Below are 14,674 nucleotides of genomic sequence, written 5' to 3' on the forward strand. Positions count from 1 at the left end.
TCACGAGGGGTAGGAGAGACTGATTTGTATTCCACTGTTGGTCAGTTGTTTCCATGTGGTTTCTGTGGACATTCAGGTCATCCTGATTGCACAGTCAAGTTGAAGTCAACCAAATGCATGAAAGAGATCAATACATGCTGTGTTTACCAAATCCCCTTCAAATATGGATTTGGGGAGTGAGGATCCACTGCCCACCCATGCCACAATGTCCCTGTCATCTGTCCATTATGTGTCCACCATGGGTGTGATACCAAGTTCAGAGATGCAGTTTGGCACTATGACATGAAGCAGCACCTCAGTTTCTTCCATCCAGAGTACACTCATCCTGGAAAGGTGATGGGTCACCATTTACCCTGCCATGTCTTTGACATCTTATACATCACACCCACTGAGGAGAAGAAAGCTGGTGTTCCTGCTCACCCTGCTTTTACACTCATTGCTGAGAAGGAGAACTACAGGGATTCAGCAGTTTCCACTGGGCAGAAGAGGAAGGGCAGCAGCACAAGGGCAGTCACCACTGGGGGTAGCTGTTTGTCTGGAGGCCAATGAGCTCACACATAGTTTTGTCTCTCTTTTTTCCCCACTGCCATTACACTCACTTGATGCTCAAAAAAACTGTACTGTCATTCATGTGATGCTTTAGAATCATTTCAAGTACTTTTGTTGTCACATTGTGTTCACATCTGATGCAAAATCCAACTTGTCATTTGTAGCTCTCCTTGTATTGTGGTGAACAGGGTCCCTGCCATTTGAAAATAATTCTGTTATTCTAAAGTGCACATGATGACCTAAACATAGTAATTTTGTGACTGTCATGGGGGGTGGGGCCCCCCCCTTGACTTCTGCAGTTAGTGTACAAGACTTTAACATCACACACCTCTTGGTCTACAGTACACAATAAAAAGAGGCAGTGAAACCATACAGCAAGACAGCAAGTATTGAAGACTGCAATTAAAAGATAGTGACAAGCCCTCAACCTCCAGACACCATTACTTGCTCATCTCACCACTCCATTCATTTTATCCAATTCCAATCTCCTACTTCATCTCTTCACCATTCCAAGCATGGAGCTCCTCTGGGTTGAACTGGACCCACTTCTATCTACCCTTGGGAGTCTCCTGAACTCCCATACTTTGCTTTTCTGCCTGACCTACACCACCTTCTGCCTTTTCCTTTCCTTCAACTTGGCCTTCATCACCTCCTCCTTGTCATTGGTGTCATACTTGATGGCCTCATCTGGCACCTGGGTCCAGTCAATGATGACCCAGCCTTTATTTTTGTTGTCAGGTGTGGCAATCAGTCTCAAGTTGGACATGATGAACAGAATGTGAATGAGATAGAGAAAAGGGCTTAGTGAGCCACTAGTATCAAATTTTTCAAACTCAGCTGAGGTTCAGACTCAGCCTACCACTCTCTATATGTTGGGCATCAAAATTGTATTTTGTCTAAATGTAAGTACATACTGTATGACATGTGTGATATATGTACTTTGGCCAGGATATCACAAAGTGGGAGGCAAAGTAAGTGGTGACAACATGCAGTATGTAATACTGGATGGCAGATATACAATTGGTAGGGTATAGTGATGGTTGGAGATAGTGTGTCAACTGGCAATACATCAACAGGCATGTAAGTATCAAGTTTCATGGATAACCCTAAATCAGTGTACCCTGAGTCATTTCACTGTGTGGCATGGAAACATTTCTGCCATTGCTTGCCATGGGCCATCTGGCTTAAATCCAACTCTGGGCAACAGCCTCTAGGAAGGATTACTGAGGTCCACATTGAATAAAATGGCCTTCTAAGTGCTGGGGGGGTCCAAAGGAGTAGCTGTTCCTTTGGACCTCTGATCCAACCATCATCCTTCAACTTGACTGGTTGGCCCAGCATAGCATCCTTTTGCATGGACTCATCAATGAGTGGAGTACTGTCATGCAGTGCATGTAAGGGGTCAAATGAAAAGCAAATGGGATTTTCTTTGATACCTGCATTTCTGGTTGAGTGAAATGAGAATGCATAAAGGGTGGAGATACATACCATCTGCAGGGGGGAGTACACTGGAGGGGTTGGATACCACTATTGTCAACTTCTCATGGACACTGGTCATTCCAGGATAGTGATCAGCCTCCCAGACCTTCACAGTGTTATCCTGTGAGCCTGAGACAATCCTCTTCCCATCAGGGGAGAATGCAACTGAGCTGACTGCAGAAGTATGGCCCTCAAGAGGGCTACCAACCTGCACACTTTCTTCAACATCCCAGACTCTCACAGTCTTGTCCTCTGAGCCTGAGACAATCCACTTCCCATCAGGGGAGAATGCCACTGAATTGACACAATTTGTATGGCCCTCAAGAGGGCTGCCAATCTGCATCCCTCCCTCAACATTCCAGACTCTCACAGTCTTGTCCCAAGACCCTGAGACAATCCTCTTCCCATCAGGGGAGAATGCAACTGAGTTGACTCCCAAAGTATGACCCTCAAGAGGGCTGCCAATCTGGACTCCTGTCTCAACATCCCAGACCCTTACAGTGTTGTCCTGTGAGCCTGAGACAATCCTTTTCCCATCAGGAGAGAATATGATTGATTTGACTGAAGAAGTATGACCCCCAAGAGGGCTACCAATATGCACACCTCTCTCAACATCCCAGACCCTCACAGTCCTGTCCTGTGAGCCTGAGACAATCCTCTTCCCATCAGGGGAGAATGCAACTGATTTGACTGCATCTGTATGGCCATCAAAATGGCTCCCAATCTGCACACCTCCCTCAACATCCCAGATTCTCACAGTCTTGTCCTGAGAGCCTGAGACAATCCTCTTCCCATCAGGGGAGAATGTAACTGAATAGACTCCAGAAGTGTGACCCTCAAAGTGGCTGCCAATCTGCACACATCCCTCAACATCCCAGACCTTCATAGTCTTGTCCCAGGAGCTTGAGACAATCCTCTTCCCATCAGGAGAGAATGCAACTGAATAGACTCCAGAAGTGTGGCCCTCAAAGTGGCTGCCAATCTGCATACCTGCCTTAACATCCCAGACTCTCACAGTCTTGTCCTGAGAGCCTGAGACAATCCTCTTCCCATCAGCAGAGAATGCAACAGAAAAGACTCCAGATGTATGTCCCTCAAGAGGGCAGCCAACCTGCACACCTCTCTCAACATCCCAGACCCTTACAGTCTTGTCTTGTGAGCCTGAGGCAATCCACTTCCCATCAGGGGAGAATGCAACTGAAAAGACTCCAGAAGTATGTCCCTCAAGAGGGCTGCCAATTTGCACACCAGCCTCAACATCCCAGACCCTCACAGTCCTGTCTTGTGAGCCTGAGACAATCCACTTCCCATCAGGGGAGAATGCAACTGATTTGACTGCATCTGCATGGCCCTCAAAATAGCTCCCAATCTCCACACCTCCTTCAACATCCCAGACTATCACAGTCCTGTCCTGTGAACCCGAGACAATCCTCTTCCCATCAGGGGAGAATGCTACTGAATTGACAAAATCTGTATGGCCCCCAAGGGGACTGCCAATCTGCATACCTCCCTCAACATCCCAGACTCTCACACTCTTGTCCCAAGACCCTGAGACAATCCTCTTCCCATCAGGGGAGAATGCAACTGAATTGACTCCATCTGTATGGTCCTCAAGAGGGTTGCCAATCTGCACTCCTGCCTCAAAATCCCACACCCTCACAGTCTTGTCCCAAGAGCCTGAGACAATCCTTTTCCCATCAGGGGAGAATGCAACTGAAAAGACTCCAGAAGTATGTCCCTCAAGAGGGCTGCCAATTTGCACACCAGCCTCAACATCCCAGACCCTCACAGTCCTGTCCTGTGAGCCTGAGACAATCCACTTCCCATCAGGGGAGAATGCCACTGAATTGACACAATCTGTATGGCCCTCAAGAGGGCTGCCAATCTGCATACCTCCCTCAACATCCCAGACCCTCACAATGTTGTCCTGTGACCCTGAGACAATCCTCTTCCCATCAGGAGAGAATGCAACTGACTTGACTACAGATGTATGGCCCTCAAGAGAGCTGCCAATCTGCACACCTCCCTCAACATCCCAGACCCTCACAGTCTTGTCCCAAGATCCTGAGACAATCTTCTTACCATCAGGGGAGAATGCAACTGAATTGACTGCATCTGTATGGCCCTCCAGGGGGCTGCCAATCTGCACACCTCCCTCAACATCCCAGACCCTCACAGTCTTGTCCCAAGAGCCTGAGACAATCCTCCTCCCATCAGGGGAGAATGCAACTGAATTGACTGCATCTTTATGACCCTCCAGGGGGTTGCCAATCTGCACACCTCCCTCAACATCCCAGACTCTCACAGTCCTGTCCCTTGAACCTGAGACAATCTTCTTCCCATCAGGTGAGAATGCCACTGAATTGACCAAAGAAGTATGGCCATGCAGAAGAAGCTGTGCAACTGGCCAACCTTTCAAACCTCCTTCAGCCACTACAGCAAGACCTGTGAATTTTGGCAAGAGCATTGTTGATAACAATGCATTGGGAGGAATGAATGGCAATGCAGAAACATAAAGGTGTGGGGTGCTGTGCAATATCACACTGCCAAAGTTCTGGATCAACTTGATTCCATCTTCTACCAATGTCAATGCATCCTTGAAGCTATCTTGTCCCTTCATCATTGTGTCAGATGTTATCACATACTGCACATGGAGTACTTACCTTTAGCCATGTTGCAATAGTGTCAAGTGCATCCACACCCTTTCCAACCACCCCAAGAAGGCTCATTATCTCCAGCCAGAACAGAATTTTTTCACTTCCAACAACATCCTTCACCAGCAATGCAAGTTCCAAGTCAAATGCTGTTTTCCACAGGTGCTGGGCCCAGAATTGACTGGAGTAGGAGAGATGGTGTGGAATTTTCTCTTTGATTCTCTCTGATAGATCAGAAACATCAGCATTGGCCAGGTATGAGCTTTCCAATGCACAGATATTGAATTGGAGGCCATCATGAAGAATCTGCAATGCAGCAAAAGCCATGTCCCGTGCATGCTGTGTGTTGACTGTGTCAATGAAATAGACACCACTTCGTTCTTTATCCATCAGGAAGTCGTAGAAAGATCCATGAAGGGGCCGCACAGGGGAGACGCGGTCCACAATACCACCCAGAACTGGAGACAAGAACTCGAGGATGGGAACAATATCATAGCGGTCCCACTCGTTTGGGAATTTTTCGCGCATCAACTTCAAGGCTGCCAAAGGAAGAGGTTCTAGCGTCATCAGGACTTGCTGCATCACGGAGCGATATCGTTCCAGGTCTTTCCCAGATTGAGGTATGCCCCCCTCTAGGATTGCCAAGTAAGTCGTATCCAGGAGCGTTCTTCCTTCGTCCGACTCGAGAGCCATCAGATCGTTGTAGCGTTCTTTCGAAGTTTCTCTAGCTCTACCTGACCTGATGAACTCACAAGCCAGACGAGCCCACTCGAACAGACCATCAGATTTGTCGACAACATTTTGGACTTCCGTTGCTCCAATGCTGGGAAGACAGTCAAGTTCCTTGGAAACATATAGCTGTATATCACGTTTCACCAACTCCCAATGGATGTCGTCCAATGAGGTTGCCTTCACATGTGGAACATCCCTCATGACACGTTCAATATCCGGCAATGGTCTGGACGTCAAAAGGATCCGGAAATTGGCTGGCAGACGGGCAGCTTCTGACGATTTCAGAAGACTCAGGATACCCTTCCTCGATCTCTCCGGCCCACTTTCATCCAAGGCATCGATTACCACAACCACATTCCCAACTATCTCTCCTTTAATCTCCGATAGCGGCTCCAAGATGAATCGCTTCCACTGCTGCAGAGCATCACAAGTGGTCTTGAGAGAGCGGTTATTTGACACCACATTCGACAAAGCTCGTCGAAACGACGAGTCACGATCCGCCAGATCACGGGCGATAGTAGTCAGAATCTTTTCCTCCAGTCGTTCAGCCTGCCTGTCGCGAGCAAAGCAGAAACAGGTGCCGGGTGCTCCCACATCCTCGATCCACGACGCAACTGTATGGGCAATGGCAGACTTTCCTGTTCCGGCCCGGCCGTGGAGCCACAAGATGCGAGGGGCATTGACGTCACATGTGGTAATCCAGTTGGTGATATCCTTCAGAATTTCTGTCCTGGTACCGTCGAGGCATATCTTGGTTGTATCCAGGCCCGCACCTTCTGCGTAAGCCATGCCTTCGAGGTTCAGGTCTTCAAGTACATGGTACATGTTGATCCGGATGTCCCGTATCGTGCGGTCTCGATATTGTTGCATCAGGTCACCCAGATTCTTGACGTGGCCACGGACGACGGTCTGCAGGTCGGAAACAAGGCTGTCGCCGATTCTTACCACTGACAATGTATCCCATTAGCATACCAAAGCAGATCAGGGGACCGAACGTAGGACCTACAGATGTTCTTCTTTTTGGAATATTTTACGATGAACAGCGCTGCAGCACTCATCTCCTGTGAAATCTTCCGTAATGTCTCTTTCATGCCATCCATATTCTCAATTGTATCGTCTTCCATAAGAAATTTGTAGACATCCTTTACGGTAGTTAGGAGGAGTACCACTTGATTGTCTAGGTTTGCTTGGTTAATGAGCAACTAATGGGGACTTTATGAGCGAGGGATCCATGAGAGGGAAGAGAGAAGTACTTGAGAAGCAGCGGTGAGAATCCCCAGCGAAAACTGGACATAAGGGTGGACCTGTGCGCTTACATTAGAACATGCAGACATCGGAAGGTTAAAGCGCCTACACTGGATAGAGTGGTAACAAAGGAATTGAACAATTTAAGAGGCTGGAGAATCTCCTCGATATTTTGAACATTCGTCATCGCGGTATCGGCCTGTCCAACAAGACCAACTACTGTTTGCAACACCCGGGACATGGGCTTAATGTCGACCATTGCCTGTTGTGCGACATTGATTTGGCTGCCAAGTCTGGTGTCGGTTGCCTCTGTAGAGCGAAGCTCTGATTGAACCTGGTTCGGCCGAAGGGAGAGGCGTCCCATCCTAGACAACAACTTTCGAAGGGCATTCGCCGATGTTCCAGCGATCAAGGAGGCGTCGGCAGAGGGGTGAGACGTTCCTTGTGTCTGTTTGGGCGGAGATCAATATATACCATGGCGTGCAAGGTATAAAACGCGTACCGAGGGAAGGTTGGATGCGGTCGAGCCGGGATGCTTCTTCGACTGCTTATGAGCCATTGGGTTTGCAGCTTGGATTCGAGGTTGGGGTGTATAAATCAGACAGTTTCAGACAGGTTTGAAGTTAAGCGCCAATATGCTGTGGACACGTTGCAGGTGCCATGCTCTGTGTGTACAGTACATTAGCCAGCAATCATGTAGGTAATCCTGCCACGCTGGGCCTGGAGCACAGGCCAGGTACATATGCAGCCACGCTAGTGACCGTCTGTCATATCGAATGCTTATGATAAGAAATTCGACTCTTTCGTGCTCGCGTTGAAGAGAACATTGATGGCAAGTCTACGAACGCTTTTGCTATGCAGTGGGTGCCGCAGTACTTTGCAGAATCAGATTGTCCAGTTTCATAACTTGTGGACGAAGGCGCCGATCATCGATCAAGTTCAGTTCAGCATTTGAGGACCCAAGCGTAGCTCAGGGTTGGCTCATGTAGGCATTTCACAATGCACGAATTCCACTTTTTGACGAGCTTGCCCACTGCTTCGGTTGCGCACCGATTCAATGACAAAGTGTAGGCTGCTTTGGCAGACTGCAAAGCAGAATTAAATTGAGACTACGGGCAGGGACTTCGTTTCGCTATTACCAGCAACGCCAGCACTGAGGACGCTCGACGTCAGTCCAGCTATTCACCAGGTGGCCACGAGGATCGAAGTTGACAGCTTCGATTTCAGGCTTCTTAGGCTTCTTGGTTTGTCACGCTGCCCTCCTCACAGGTCGGTGGGTACGCAGGGGTGCAAACAACAGAGGACGGCTCGTTACTCCTTAACCAACTCTCCCTAGAGAACTAGCATTCTACCAGCACATTCGCGGTGGCATATTGACAGACATCGACGCCGCTACGTTGGCTGCATCAGGATCAAAACTGCCACTTCCATGGATCCCAGAGTTCCTAGGGGTGTTGTGGCTCGGAAACCACCTGATAAATGGTATACCCGCCTTCACACCAGCTAATGGAACAACCACCACGACCGTCCTGGAGAATATCGTGTGTGGATTCCACATATCATGCATTCTCGACGTCAACAGGAGATCGTACTACTACCCGCCAGAGAAAGAGCAGATGATTCGCACCGCTGCAAACACGACCATTCCTCAGTACTGGCATATATTTTACGGGCTGTCAGGTATACCCCCTGTCGATGGCTCTGTTGATGCTCAGGAACTGGTCTAGGTGTATGCAAACGATCACCCAAGTCCAGACGAGACCGCGGGGCTCTTTCCCTTCTCCACCTCCGTGCCCCCATCCCTCTTGGAGGTGTCAAACACACCCACGTCAGGCAATGCCATAACCACACCGGAACGCAACCCTCCCTATTTATTCTGCTCACGCGCCTGCTCGACGCACTTGAACTTCTCTGCGCAGCACTTGTCGAAGCGGAAGTACGCATCGTATGCAGGAGCATCCTTATCATATACGAAAGCGACTAGAATGTGCAGAGCATGCTGCGCGGACACCACAGGAGATATCTATATTGAACGACAAGCCTACCGCTGGACGAAGGCTTGGGTAGGACCGAGGAAGGGGCTTTGGATGATGAAGACAAATAGCGGAGAACATCGCGATCGAAGTAGATGAATATGGCCACCTCACCCTGAACGAACGATGTTGTTGCGACGAGTTCCGTCGTTCTCCTTTGATGAAAACGACGATGAGGACACGGATGAATTTGCAAGTATTGGGGCGGTGTTGAGGTGCCGGTCGATGAAAGCTTACATGCTGAACACACTCGTGGTCACACACAGATGCAATATGCCATGCTATGTTATACGTATCTACCAGACGTGCACTTGGCTTGCACTTTGTAAGTGTTCTGATTTCACCACGCCTCTACAAGGATTTGATCTCTCTTCCTCTTCTCTGCTATCCTATTCCGCAATATCTCAGGATAGAACTACCAGCGGAGAGACAGAGAAACGGAAGGGGCTATTGTCTACCAAGGCGGAATTCTTTTTCCAATGATCCCGTGCCGAAGGATCCTCTCCAAAGAAGCAGAGTGTTGGCCATTACATCGACAAATGTCAAAGGTACCACTTAAACCAGCATGCAGCAATGGATGGACGTACTCAAGCCAATACACCGACATACTAGAAGCCCGGAGTATACAATGGGCTAGTACTGGTCTCTTCCCACTGTTTGCTAGGCCCATATGGAGGAGGCTTTCCTCTACCAATCTGATCGAGCATGTACGCTACACACACACACCAGTGACTGAGGCGAAGGCTAAGCATTGAAGGACAACACTGTAGTGGCGCAAGCGGTCGGTAGAGCCTGTTGATACTCGTGGAGCGCTGGAGATCTATCAACGTGTTTCTGGGCATAGCTTCGAGATAGGGCAACATCAGTAAGCGAATAAATGGTTTAAACCTGTCACCGACTGGTCGTGACCGTGATTCTATCATTCCATGTCCTTCTGATGAAGATCAAAGGCTCGCTACAAAACATCTCAGTTGGATCGAGCAGGCGCACAGTAAGCGGTATAGAACACATCCTTCCAATCTATCTTCCAGGATTCAGCTTGACAAATGTAGGCCAAACACAGCATTGCGAGTTGCAACTGAGTTTTCAGCCATTCTTCCAACGCCTGTGTCTAATATTTAGCTAGGACACGTGCTGACATGTAAGTACTCCATCAATCCGCGGTGTCGGATGGGAGTTATGCCGTTCTAAATCTTGAATTATCCTATTGCAGTGCAACGGGAATCGCTATAAACCAGCAACCAACGCGCAACTGTTTATGCCCCAATAACATACGCGCATGCAACTAACTCCGATGTGAACACTGCTATATGGCATGGATGCGCTTCCAGACGTTGGTCCGTCGCCAACTGTCAGTTCTTCAAGGGCGCCCGACGTTGTCGACTGAGGAAACTGCACCTCTGTCACATGTACCAGCCACCATTTCCCGTCGTTACACCAGATGCCCACATACTTTTGTGCAGACTGTGCTGCCGAGTCTCCCTCGCAGAACAGGCACTGCGTTGGTCCTGCGACTTCAACAATCCCTGTGGGTCCCTACACACAACAAGCGCAACTCCTTGCTCGCCGGGTGGTGGGTGGTGGGACCATTGACCTAGCTGGTTCCAGGATGCCGATGGCCAGTGCTATATTGTTTACGAAGTCGACCAGAGCAGCCAGGTCCCAGTGGAAATGTAAGTACAATACTCCACGCCAATTATGCTGCAGATGATGGAGGCGGATGCACTTCCACCAACGGGAAACCCTGTTCAGGTCCTGGACCACAGCGCGCAGGGTGGTCCGTTGATTGGGTCGCCTATACTCATCCTGCACAATGAGACGCGAGTCGATCGTTTGATCTGAAGCCGAGATAAGACCATTGGGTACTTTATTCATACCCAAATACGGTCTGGAGCACTCAACATCAACTCGTGACCTTGCTGTCAGGGACAAAGGGCTGGGTGTATCTGCTAAATCGTATGTACTGCAGGTATGTCGTAGTACGATTACAAAACGCGGCGGTAGCAGTGATAGAGAAGAGAACCTCTTGTTCAGTGAAGAATAGCTCAAAGATTGAACGAGTGCGAATTGTCAGCAACCATAAACCACTCATCGTCTCGCTCCAGATCCACAGGTGGAATATTGGCAAGGTCCTTTATAATGCCTCTGTCGTCAATCGCACTCATCCAAACTAAAGAAACTATCTCGTCGAGAACGGCGTCGCGACCCGGGATTATATAGTTTCGACTCTTGATCTTCTGGTGAGCGTCGCACTGTATTGCCGACGGATAGTATGCATTGAAAGCCAAACTAATGGCTCCACGGGAAAGCTTCTTTTCGTTGTTGTTTGCGGTGAGTGCGAGCAATATCTCCAAGACGTGCACCAGATCGACAACGTAAGCCATGAACTTACGATGCACGTCCGGTCTAAGGAGAGTTACTCGCAGGAAATGCTGAAATCATGTCACCCACAGTCGCCGATATGCTTCATGAACCCATTGTACGAGGCCCAGTCCCGCTTTAAACGGCAGAGTAAGCAAGGAAGCCCCTGACCTTGTCGTGTGACACCTCATAAGTGTAATGTAATGACGGCCTGCACAATAGTACTTACTCGCATATTTTGCTGGTACCGTCAGTACGAGGGAGACGGGGCGCCGACGAGTCAATGGTCCCCACCAGGTTCATCATCAGTTCTCGAAATTCAGTGCTATAGAGATACTATGGGACAGACGTCGCTTAGTAGATCATTACAGCGGTAATTGAGTCACACTCACTTGAGATGGGTCATTGAAATTCCAGACAGACACGATGTCAGTATGAATAACGGAGAGGCATTCAAGAATCGTATGATCCCAAAAATTAGCACCAGAAGTCAATGCCCTCCAATATCCTTCAAAACATGGGTATCAATGTTTCACATAGCTGCCAGCCATACACGATTGCTTACTCTGCTTGCCAACACTATATGAGAAAATGACACTTCAGGTCGTGATATGGAAACGGGTGAGCACAACTCACGCTATCGATCCCTCGACCTTCAACCTTGGCGAGACTCTCTGTGCCATTTGGGTCACGACCGAAACTGGGGATGGTATGCCCAGCTGAGACCCAAAAGCCGCATTGACTTTCTCATAGGTGAGCTCAATCAATTTTTCAAGCCCTTGTCTATGCTCGCCGTCCTCTAACAACATAACGGTTGAACCGTGGAACGGAGTGAAAGTGGATTAAACCCACCACAGCTAACTGTGAGATGTGTTAGACCTGGGTTTCCGGTGAACTCTTGGATAGGCTTGATGCAATGCTTTTCCAAGTACTCTTCTGCAGCTGAGCCAGGGTTGGAAACTCTCTGAAGTTGCAAGCTGACCAGAAGCCTATCGTATTTCGTGAATACCACTATGGTCGGAACTAACGGCAGTCAAGAGCTTGGAAGATGCGACAAAAGTGCTGATGTACTTACTGTCCCCAATGACACCTATATCTTCCCGCAAGAACCTCTCCGCGCTTCGTTCCATAAGGCATTCCCCGTGAGATACGAGGGGTGTTCGGAAGCACAGCCTATGGCATAACCGTTCATGAGAATCTTATGAGAATCTTGGATTGACTTACCAGACTGCATGCAATTGATCTTTGATGTTTGGCTGATGTTTACGATTCTCTACGAACGTCTTCACACTGCTATAATTGTTGTGTTCCGCAGGTTCAAAACCCTTGCTGTCATGTAAGACAAACCGGTCGTTCTGCAGCGAGATGAGTTCTTTCCCAATATCAGCTTCTCCGGGCTCGTCATCTTCAGCGACCTGGGCATTTCATGAGCAAAGAACATGGACATGTTCTCGGTTACTCAACTGCCTGCTTGACTCCAAAGGTTTGGCTAATCAGTGTAGATTTCCCAACACCGGACTGGAATGATATCGTCGTTAAAAATTAGCTCTGTGATGCCGGCCAGCGCTCACTACCTGCCCGATTACCAATACCCGAAAACTAGCATAGAAATGTCAGATATTTGCGCAGTGGGAGGTTGGACGTACTCACCGAGGGCACTCCTTCAGGAGGTCTTCAGTAGTAGGACGCAGGACACCAGTGTTCAGAGGCGCGGAATCATCGTGAACGGGCATTACATTCTGTAGATGTTCCATCAGAACCCTTCGGGACTCCATCCATTTGCACGTACGACCTGAGTGCTGCTTGGTGAGAGTCCAATGGTGATGGCCAAATTGTTGTGTACTAGCTGAAACTCTACAAGCATTTGAATGAAACACAGAAGAAGGGGCTAGTTCATCTTCTGACTTACTCTGCTCCAGCGAATTAGACAGTACATCATCGACTTTGACTCGGACGAACTTAGCGACCGGAATGACTTTAGAATACCACTTTTTCCTATAAACGACAAATGAGAGTGCTTCGCCCTCAACGGTACTTTTGGGTACGAAGAACTTCAGGAGCGGCAAGCATGTCAAACAGACACTCTTACAGAGGCTGAGGGAATTCTTCCCGAAAGAAGTTTTTACTCTGTGATCGAATTCTGAGTCGACGACCGGGGAGGATTAACTCGATAAGTTCAATATTATCCTCCGCATTCTGCAGCTCAATATCTGCCTCATCGGTGTCAGTCACTTCAGGATCTTGGGGAATCGAAATCTTGAACGTCGTACATGAGATTCGCAGAGGCCGAGCCACGGACATCGTTGGAGGTTAATAGGTACAGGGTTAAAGTTGCCTGGTGGTAGATGGTCACAGGAAGCAGTCTACAGCCAGTTCGGAAACGGGAATTGCTGCAGCAGCGCTTTGAAGAGCAAAACTTTCACAAACTAAGAAAGTTCATTAGAGCATATATAATTTCGGACTCAGATTGAAGCTCTATTTCAAAAAACCTCTCTTTGATTCCTATGGATCTTGGCTATTATAATTAATTAGGGCCGCTCAGGAAAAAACACGCGAGCAAACTCAAGTGCGGTTGAGTTGTGAGTTTGTGGGCGAATATTAAATCTCCGACTGGAGATTCAAACTCCGCAGAAGAAGCGCGTGACCCGGAAACAGTAGGTGTGTAGATAATGCTATTAACACTCTGATTTAAAATTAAAACTTTGCCAAAAAGCATGCATGCTTATCAATAGAGAGATCTAGCAAATGAAAATGAACTGATAACAAACAAAACAAACATCCATATTCACATATACTACTACATACTATTGTAGTGTGAAAACAGACACAGATGTATATATGGGGGGAGGGGGGCAGGACAGGAATACAACTAGGGGGGGAGTGGGAATGCATACTAAATGATGATGAGTATTCTGTCATACAGTGTTATCAAAGCAGATAAACATCTTGATTACTAGATAAAGGGCCTTGATCCTCACTGCCAGCTACACCTTTTTGCAAGGCAAGGTTCCAAGCACAAAGTTCCATTCCTCCAACTTGATGGTGAGCTTCATTTTCTCCAGCTCTTGAGCTGTGTCATGACCATGACACCAGCATAAGCCCCTAACACTTACTCTGCCCTCTTCCAACATGTTCCCACACTTCTCCACCTCTTCTAACATGTTCCTGTGCTTCTCCACCCTCTTCCAATGTGTTCCCATGCTCCTCCAACCCTCCAAACACATCTCCACACCTCTCTGAGGTCCCCAGTCCACATTCCAGCTGCCTCTGCTCACCTGTGCCTCCTCTGAGGCCTTGGTCAGCTCAGCAGAATGTCAGACTTGCAACCCTGCATTCTAGATAGGGTTCTGCCCTTGTGTCAGTTTTTTTCCATTCTTCCACTTCTTCAGTATTTACCCTCTCTCCTTCATTGTAGTAGTTCCCTTGTCTCAGTTAAGGTCCCTGTTGTCCCTGTCCTCTATCCCTTGTGTCAGAGGTACTGCTAACCTGTTATATGTTTATTGGCTTGCATTCTACACTGCCCTGCCCTTGACCTATGTTGTATATAAGGCTGCATAGTACTCTGATGTAATCAGTACAAATATTGACAATAAAGTCCCCACTTCCAACTCCCTCTGAGTT

At 48.3% G+C, this 14,674-nt stretch overlaps 3 protein-coding genes across 3 annotated transcripts; 2 read left to right on the plus strand and 1 right to left on the minus strand.

The window, feature by feature from the left end:
- Window positions 1-210: 210 nt before the first annotated feature.
- F5J12DRAFT_798517 (uncharacterized protein) lies at window positions 211-713 on the plus strand. The gene has a single exon (XM_051744220.1). It carries the CDS (start codon window positions 359-361, stop codon window positions 641-643), a length of 285 nt encoding a protein of 94 aa, XP_051605062.1. The 5' UTR covers window positions 211-358; the 3' UTR covers window positions 644-713.
- A 6,945-nt stretch (window positions 714-7,658) lies between these two features.
- Window positions 7,659-9,561, plus strand: F5J12DRAFT_779408 (uncharacterized protein; the record flags this gene model as incomplete). Its single annotated transcript, XM_051742377.1, has 7 exons — window positions 7,659-7,726; window positions 7,996-8,339; window positions 8,375-8,595; window positions 8,890-9,017; window positions 9,101-9,240; window positions 9,305-9,399; window positions 9,463-9,561. The coding sequence occupies 7 exons, from the start codon at window positions 7,659-7,661 to the stop codon at window positions 9,559-9,561; spliced, it is 1,095 nt and encodes a 364-aa protein (XP_051605063.1).
- Window positions 9,562-10,848: 1,287 nt separating this feature from the next.
- F5J12DRAFT_196859 (uncharacterized protein) lies at window positions 10,849-13,042 on the minus strand. Its single transcript, XM_051738359.1, has 12 exons — window positions 12,963-13,042; window positions 12,704-12,907; window positions 12,628-12,652; window positions 12,518-12,571; window positions 12,278-12,468; window positions 12,129-12,226; window positions 11,906-12,076; window positions 11,690-11,852; window positions 11,619-11,632; window positions 11,446-11,561; window positions 11,283-11,389; window positions 10,849-11,224 (listed from the first exon to the last, which is right to left on the minus strand). The coding sequence occupies exons 2-12, from the start codon at window positions 12,826-12,828 to the stop codon at window positions 11,131-11,133; spliced, it is 1,158 nt and encodes a 385-aa protein (XP_051605064.1). The 5' UTR covers window positions 12,829-12,907; window positions 12,963-13,042; the 3' UTR covers window positions 10,849-11,130.
- Window positions 13,043-14,674: the final 1,632 nt, after the last annotated feature.

The sequence above is a fragment of the Pisolithus orientalis genome, assembly GCF_024613125.1.
Source record: "Pisolithus orientalis strain OTSU chromosome Unknown F5J12scaffold_2, whole genome shotgun sequence".
Taxonomy (NCBI): domain Eukaryota; kingdom Fungi; phylum Basidiomycota; class Agaricomycetes; order Boletales; family Pisolithaceae; genus Pisolithus; species Pisolithus orientalis.

What these genes read in the sequence shown, in the direction of transcription:
- F5J12DRAFT_196859 (XM_051738359.1), bottom strand. Translation starts at nt 12,828, where the DNA reads ATGGAGTCCCGAAGGGTTCTGATGGAACATCTACAGAATGTAATGCCC. An exon ending in GATCAATTGCATGCAGTCTG is followed by an intron (nt 12,227 to 12,277) that starts GTAAGTCAATCC and finishes GTTATGCCATAG; the next exon opens with GCTGTGCTTCCGAACACCCC. An exon ending in ACATCTCACAGTTAGCTGTG is followed by an intron (nt 11,853 to 11,905) that starts GTGGGTTTAATC and finishes TTATGTTGTTAG; the next exon opens with AGGACGGCGAGCATAGACAA.
- F5J12DRAFT_798517 (XM_051744220.1), top strand. Translation starts at nt 359, where the DNA reads ATGTCTTTGACATCTTATACATCACACCCACTGAGGAGAAGAAAGCTG.